Here is a 7,662-nt window from a genome sequence, read left to right as displayed (position 1 = left end):
TTATTTCCGTTGGCAGACAGTTGCTCAGCTTTCTTCCCATGTAGGATAGTTTTTTCTTGCACTGTGCTAAGTGATGAGAGGGATGTGGATACATCGTTGAGTTGTGGGTATTGTAGTAGTGTAGGTCTTCGAGTCTTGATAGGTTTTCTCTATCAACGTACAGGACAACTTCTTGGATGTAGAGAGCTGTTACGGTCAAGATCTTTAATGTTGCAAAGGCCTCTCTGCAGCTCCTCTGGGAATGGAGATTTGCAAGAATTCTAATTGCCTTTTTTTGGAAGTGTTAGAATTCTGGTCATATTAGCATTTGATGTCCCTCCCCAAACAGCTAGACTGTATCTTAGGTGTCTCAAATAGAGCAAAATAGGCAGTACGTGCTGTCGTCAAGTCACCGATTGTTTTAAACTGCTTGAGTGCATATCGGCTCCAGTTTAGCCTATTACAATGTGAGGAGTCCAGGATAAGCTTGAGTCAGTTATGATTTAACCAAGTTGACATCTGGTAGACAGTTAATTTGTCCTGCTCTTCTCCCAAACCCTAGTTGGTTAGTTTTAGAGGGGTTAACCACTAAGTCATTGCCATCACAATATTGATATGCCATGTTGACAGCAATGAAAGCATTCAGACTGAGATTTTCAGGTGTATTGTTGTCAAGGATTAAAGTTGTATCGTCAGCATACATCAAAGTTTTAGAGGATTAATGTAAGTATTCTGAAAGGTCATTATTAGTAAAGAGAATGAACAGCACTGGGCCCAGCACAGATCCGTGTGGCACAACTGTTTGTATAGGCTGAGGTTGAGATCGAATTGCTTTGGTTAGTCCTTTTTCATTTGATTTTAGTTCAACTATTTGACTTCGGTCTTTGAGGTAGCAAAACAAATCAAATCCATCTTTATTCACATATACATTGAGTACAGTGTTGCGTCATAACAATAATTAATGAGAGTAGTTTCAGTTCTATAGACTCCTCCAGTCCTGAAACTCCTGTATGGTGTATATGGATCGGTCTAAGAGCCAGTCTGAGAGTGCTTTCTTGAACTGTTTATCCTGTAGTTTCTGTAGGTCTTTTGGTAGCCGGTTAAAGAAGGCAGCACCTCGATAAGAAGGCTTCTTTTCATACAAGCTGAGTGGATGTGCCTGTAGTTGAAAGTTGTGTCTGTTTCGGGTGTTGTTGTAGTTATGTTGATCCACCAATCTGGCTTGGTCTGATCTTAACGCATATATTATAACTTCACGTATGTATAGTGAGGTTATTGTCAAAATCTTGAAATCTTTAAAAGCTTCCCTGCAGGAGTCTTGTGGTTTTAGTCCTTTTAATGTTCATATTGCTCTTTTTTGTATTACTAACACCCTTTGCAGATTTGTTGCGCTTGTGCCTCCCCATACTACGAGCCCATATCTTAGGTGTGCTTCATACAACGAGTAATAGGCAGTCAGCGCTGTTTCTTTGTCACTTATCTGCACTAGTCTTCGCACAGCATATAGCCCGCAGTTTAGTTTTTGACATAGATGGTCCACATGTTAAGGTCCAGGAAAGGGTGTTATCCAATATGATGCCTAAGTACTTATTTGATGACACAGTTTCTAGTTCTGGTAGTCCACAATAATTATTTGAAACTGTTGTGAATATGAGTTGATTAGTTTTTGTCTCATTAAGCACTAGGTCATTTTTGTAGCAGTACTGTTTTGCCATATTGAAAGCAATATAACTGCTTACTTCAAGGTCTTCCATTTTTTTTGTTGGCGATAATTAGGGCAGTGTCATCAGCAAACATCACTGCTTCACAATATTCCTCTAGGTATTTTGGGAAGTCATTAGCTGGAAGTATGTAAAGCACTGGTCCAAGTACAGATCCCTGAGGAACGCCTCTGCACATTGATAAAGCTTCAGATTTTACTCTCTGTATTTTGTTGTTTACCTTACAGGTGAGCTCTACTAGTTGTTTCCTGTCACTCAGGTAGCTTTTAAACCATTTTGCTTCTTTTCCTGTTATACCAAGGATATTAAGTTTTTCTAAAATAAGTTTATGATCAATGCAGTCGAATGCTTTACTGAAATCAAGCAGTATGCTGGTTGCTATTTGGCCATGTTCCAGTTTATCAATAATGCTTTCAACAAGTTGTGCTACCGCTGTTGTTGTTGACCCTGTTCTTTATGAATCCATGTTGTCTAGTAGTCAGAAGGTAGGACAACATGGATTCATAAAGAACAGGTCAACAACAACAGCGGTAGCACAACTTGTTGAAAGCATTATTGATAAACTGGAACATGGCCAAATAGCAACCAGCATACTGCTTGATTTCAGTAAAGCATTCGACCAGTAGCTTTCAAACCATTTCAGGGCTGTTGCTGTTACACCCAATTCTTTTAGTTTCTTCTGTATGAGGTCACGTCCCAGACAGTCGAAAGCTTTGCTTAAGTCCAGAAAGACAGCTGTAGTCAGGTTTCCTTTTGCTATGCCATCAGTTACTGATTCCACTAAGTCAATCATTGCTGTTATAGTAGACTTGCCTTTGATGAAACCATGCTGAGAACAACTTATCAGGTTGTTCACATTACAATGTTCTAATAGCCTGAAAACATGACATCCGAATGTAACCTTTCTCTTGTCCTCCAAATTCTTGTTTAGAAACTGTCTGAGTATGAGCAAATTGAACACAATTTTTACCCACAAATAAAAGGAAAGTAAGGTTCGTTTTATTAAAAAATCACATGAAGAAACTCTTTCTGGCTTATAGTGCCTGTTGACTTAAATCACAATGAGTTGAAAAATTTTCAATATGATTGCAACATAAAAATATTTTCTTTGACATCGCTGTTAAGAGCTATCTTCAGTAGATTTTTTTAATCAGTCCATTTTTGTTCAACATCACTGTTGACTGAGATGATTATTTAACAGGGCTGATATAAGATATTATTTGTGTTAACAATACTTCAATGTGGTGTGAATTTGTAACTTCAATGATAGTTAACAATTTTGTGGGAATTTTTTTTTTAAGTATCTATTTTCCAAGTTAAATCAATTGCATATTAAAAATCTGTGTTTAATTCTCTATAATCTATTGATTTTATTGGTTATAACTGGTTATATTGAAGTTCTAAGATTGTACAACATTGTTCATAAAAAATACCCATTGTTGTGGCAAACTTCCTTCACCACCATGAACACAAAGCCATCTTTGAGACATTTTTCACCAAATATGTCGTGTTACTTCTGCTCTCTCACACAACTGACCTAGCTTCATATAATTTACTTGCATTTCCTCATACCAAGAGAGGTATAAAACAATGAGGAAGTAAAAAGAAAACAACCAAGATCATTACTGCCCGATGAATATTAAAATGTTTCAACCAATGAAATCATTGACCTGACAAATGTAGCACAAAGTATTTAGAAGGGGGTAAAATTGTTTTATAAAAGAGGTGTACGTTTCCAAACATTCTAGTTTCTTGTGGGTACCCCTATTATTATGATTGGTGGAATTGTGTATTTAACTAAAACACCAGGTGTATTTAAAACAAAAATTTATTTAGCATACTAAGCTTTGACAGCGAACTTTCTGGGAGGGAAAGCCTGTCGCTTCCTGATAGTCTTCATAGTTTTCAGATTCTTCTCGTGACTTGTGAGTGCCCTTCTCATTGCCCTTGTCTTCTTGGGGCGCAAGTCCAATGGCTTATACTTCTTATTCTGTAAAAACACATATTTGTTACATATTATACATATCTACACCCATGCATAGTATGTACAAATCCTATATAAAACAATTTCTTTGCCCTAGGATCACCTGATTTTAAAATACTTTAAATCACATTATAATAATTCTATGTACCTGTAATAGATTCGTGGACAGTAGGCAAACAATTTTATTAGTGACATGAATACAACGTCTTGTATTTTTGTACAAGGCATTAATTTTCATGCTGTAGAATATTCCATTATTTAATGCGTTAAACTACTAAAAATGGTGTTTAAATTTTTGTTCTACTCCAGAAGTACCACGTAAGTTCTGGATCATTACTGAAAATCCCTAATGTCAATGAAAACCTTGTGTTGGCTATTGAAGAATTATTTATTACTTGAGTATTAATTGATTAATTATTAATAGTAATTAGAGGCAATTTCTCACATCGTCCCTTTATAAGAAAAAAATTTTTTTTTATTACAAATATATTTATATTTTTAGCCCTTTAGTGACAGTCCCAAAATTATATTTACTAGAAAAAAAACTAGTTGACTTATTTGAGGCATTTCGTATAGTTTTACCAATATTTGGTTGGAATATTTATCGCTGAAATAATTATTTCATTGTTATTCTTCATAACATACTCTCTGTCTTATAATTCCAAAATGTTTACACACTTTTTTTTAATTCAATTTACTGTAAGAAATTGATTTTATTCTTTATTTGTTATTGTTATTATGCGTTAAAATTTTGTTTTTATAAAAAGATAAGTGTTCTTTAATTGTAAGTACTTAGGTTCATGTAGAAAAACGCTGTTGATATACATTTTAGATCACTTAAAATTTGTCTACTCATAAAATAAAACATAATTGTATCAGTACTAAAAAATAACAAAACAAACAAAAAAAAAGCTATAACAAGCCAAACAATCGTCACCTTCAACTGGAGAATAACAAGGAACGCGCAGTCAGTCTGCATTTGCACTTCTAATCAGCTTATAATGAGGTTATATAACCCTTTTAGCCATCGGGCGCTAAACGGAGTTTTCCTCCGTGTATGTTTTATTATTAAAACGTCCGATACTACCGGATAGTACTACTTTTCTGATGTCGGCAGTCGTTTCCCGCAGTGTACTTCACGAGCATCTTTCGGGGGGAAAAACGAAACAATAACCTCCCACTTTTATTTATCAAAAATGTGTCAGTATGAGTTCTACTTCCGTGCGTGACTGGACGATTCCTACCGTGAGCGCCCCGATGGTGTGTTTGTAGTGCTTGGACGAAATCACCGTGAGCGCCCTGTATTTGTCGTTTAGTTTTTATGTTGTAATAAAATCGAGTAAACGTGCGCCTAAAATGTGTGACCTGTGATGGTTTCTTTTTAAATTTATTAATACTATAATTTTATTTGTATTTTGTTCTACTGAAATGGAGAATGAAGACGAGAGACTTGTTAGTACAGTACCAGTGTGCTAGGGAACATTTCAGTATATGATTATGGCGCGTCGCTTTGAAACATTGTCGCTATAACAACCAATAAAAAGGAAAATGTTTTGAAATTTTGTGCAGGTGTAAAAAAATTTTTAGTAAAGAATAAATTTTTATTTCAGAGCAATAATTGACATATTACAATTGTATAATATCTCAAGGAAATTGAAGTAAGTTGTTTTTGTAAGAAAGTTAAAAACTAAGTTAATTTCCATACATATTTACAGAAATTGCTGGAAGTTTGTAAAACATTTTTACAATTAATTGCATTGTTTGTCCTTACTTAAAAATTAATCATGTTGTTATTATACAATAAATCCTACATTTTTTAAGATTTTGAATTTCTTTATTAGGAAAATTCGATTACATAAGAGTGTAATTTTTATTAAATTTACCTTTTTGATTAAAATAAATATATTACATTGTAATTAAATCAGTATGAATCAATTTAAACAAATAAAAAACAGTTTAAACGATTATGATATCCATTATTCGCCACAATGGAGGAAACCTCCGTGAGCGCCTGATGGTGTTTCTAATTTTAAGCGCCCGATGGAGGGTTTTTAAAGTAATGCTACATTTAGGTAAAATGGTTAATTATACACATAAAGACTAGTTTTTATAAAAAAATTATTTTATTGGTATTCAAATATTACAGTCTCCAAAGGGTTAAATAAAGAAAATGCAACAAAATTGCAGGCAAAAAGGCAATTCACAATACATTAGCAGTATTAGCTTATCTCGTGGCATTGACACATACTATACTAGTATAGAGCCTGTTAATATATTCAAACATTTCATATCATACAAGGTAGTGTATTCATTTATACTGATTTATCAGACTACTTTGTGTTGCTGTCTAGGCTACATTTGGCCTCAGAAAATACAACAATTTTGGCCAAAAGATGCCAAATGAAATATTTACAGATGCATTTGAATCTCTGTAGATAGCAACATTAATTTCCATGTCTAAGTATATATTGTGTATTTTTGAGTTGTTTCAAAGGTAAATGATCTGACCAAGTTATCAGGGCCTTAATTGCCTGCTAACATGAATGCATGAATAGATCTGTTCCAACTCACTACTGGTTCAGCAGAAGCAAGGCAAATACCTCATTAATATTGCAAAAGCCTGATATTAAAACTACATATTAACAACTCACCTTGAATAATTTTCTTAAATTTTCCTTTTGCTTTTGGTGCATCACTATGTACACCCTAGCTATGGCCTTTCTTACGACTCGGCTGCAACAAAGAAAGCAAAGTAAAATAAATATCATAATAGAACTTACACACACAAGATTTTTTTAATATGAATGTTTCATATTTACCATTATTGCAGTATATCTACAATTTCGTGATTTCCGTAGATCACGAGAACATAAAGATATGTATATTCTGCGTAAATTTGTATGTGTGCAACTTCAATTGTCATTATAGATTTAATAAGAAATGGGTTTAAGGAAAATTTAGAGGATTTTTCAGCGTAGATAAACCACACCCCCCCCCCCCTTCTGGTGATGCTCCCTGATATAGCATATGATTAGGGTGCATCACAACATGTGTGTGTTAAATACTTGTTCCTCACAATCATGATTAAGTGCACTCCAAGCCCATATGTTTTACATCTTAACTCTCTTGGAATGTAAAACCACTATACCAACCTTGGTTTTTAACTTACACAAGCCTAACTATCAAATTAAGTATCATGAAAATCTTAGAGGGAAGGATTAGTTACCCAAAGTAATGAGAAAATGACCTGTAATTACACCCTTTGGCAGCCATAACCACAAAATTTTCTACTTTCTTTTATTCTGTTATATCAGCGGTTCTCAACCTGAGGGATGTGTCCCCCCTGGGCAGGTGTAGAAGATTTTCAAGAGAGGTTCAGTGTATCAGAATAAAAGAAAAGTGTTGGGAAACACAGCTTGCAAGTAATTCTCGTAATGGTTTAATGTAAGTTCGTTTGTGCGACACATGGTTTGTTGGACCAGTAAACATAAAAAGAGGGACAGACAAGTTGTATGTTGTTGCAGTAGGCCTAAAAATGGCCTAATCATTGCTAAAGAAAATACTGAATAGTGATGATTATATTAAATATGGATTCATTTTCATTGACAAAAACTGATAATGCCATGTGGCCTGGACATTTTTAACCCACCTCTATTTGGAAGTTTTCGAATGGTAAACAAGAAAGCTATTGAGGATACAAGAAAGCTATTGAAAATACATCTACCGCTGAAATCAATCAACGAATTTAAAGATCTGGTATCACAGCTTTTTGGTTATAACTTAAAAAAAGTATTAAATTGGACAGTATTTTCCAGATATTAGGACAGAGAGCTAGCAACATAAATTGACAAGAGGTCCATTTAAAATCAATGTATTTTCTGACCACATTCAGGAACAGAAAATTATTAAAACGTGATTCTCAAGCAATAGAGGAATTTCAAAACATCTGCAAGTTGCTTAGGAAGCTGTAAAGTTGTT

At 34.3% G+C, this 7,662-nt stretch overlaps 1 protein-coding gene across 1 annotated transcript; it reads right to left on the bottom strand.

The window, feature by feature from the left end:
• Nucleotides 1-3,510: 3,510 nt before the first annotated feature.
• LOC124364584 (60S ribosomal protein L35) lies at nt 3,511-6,467 on the bottom strand. The gene is made up of 2 exons (XM_046820145.1): nt 6,336-6,467; nt 3,511-3,690 (listed from the first exon to the last, which is right to left on the bottom strand). Exons 1-2 carry the CDS (start codon nt 6,450-6,452, stop codon nt 3,541-3,543), a joined length of 267 nt encoding a protein of 88 aa, XP_046676101.1. The 5' UTR covers nt 6,453-6,467; the 3' UTR covers nt 3,511-3,540.
• Between the last annotated feature and the right edge of the window lie 1,195 nt (nt 6,468-7,662).

Source organism: Homalodisca vitripennis, chromosome 6, assembly GCF_021130785.1.
Source record: "Homalodisca vitripennis isolate AUS2020 chromosome 6, UT_GWSS_2.1, whole genome shotgun sequence".
In the NCBI taxonomy this organism is placed as follows: Eukaryota; Metazoa; Arthropoda; class Insecta; order Hemiptera; family Cicadellidae; genus Homalodisca; species Homalodisca vitripennis.
The sequence above is the reverse complement of the archived record's forward strand: the minus strand, read 5'-3'. Positions and strand labels throughout refer to the sequence as shown.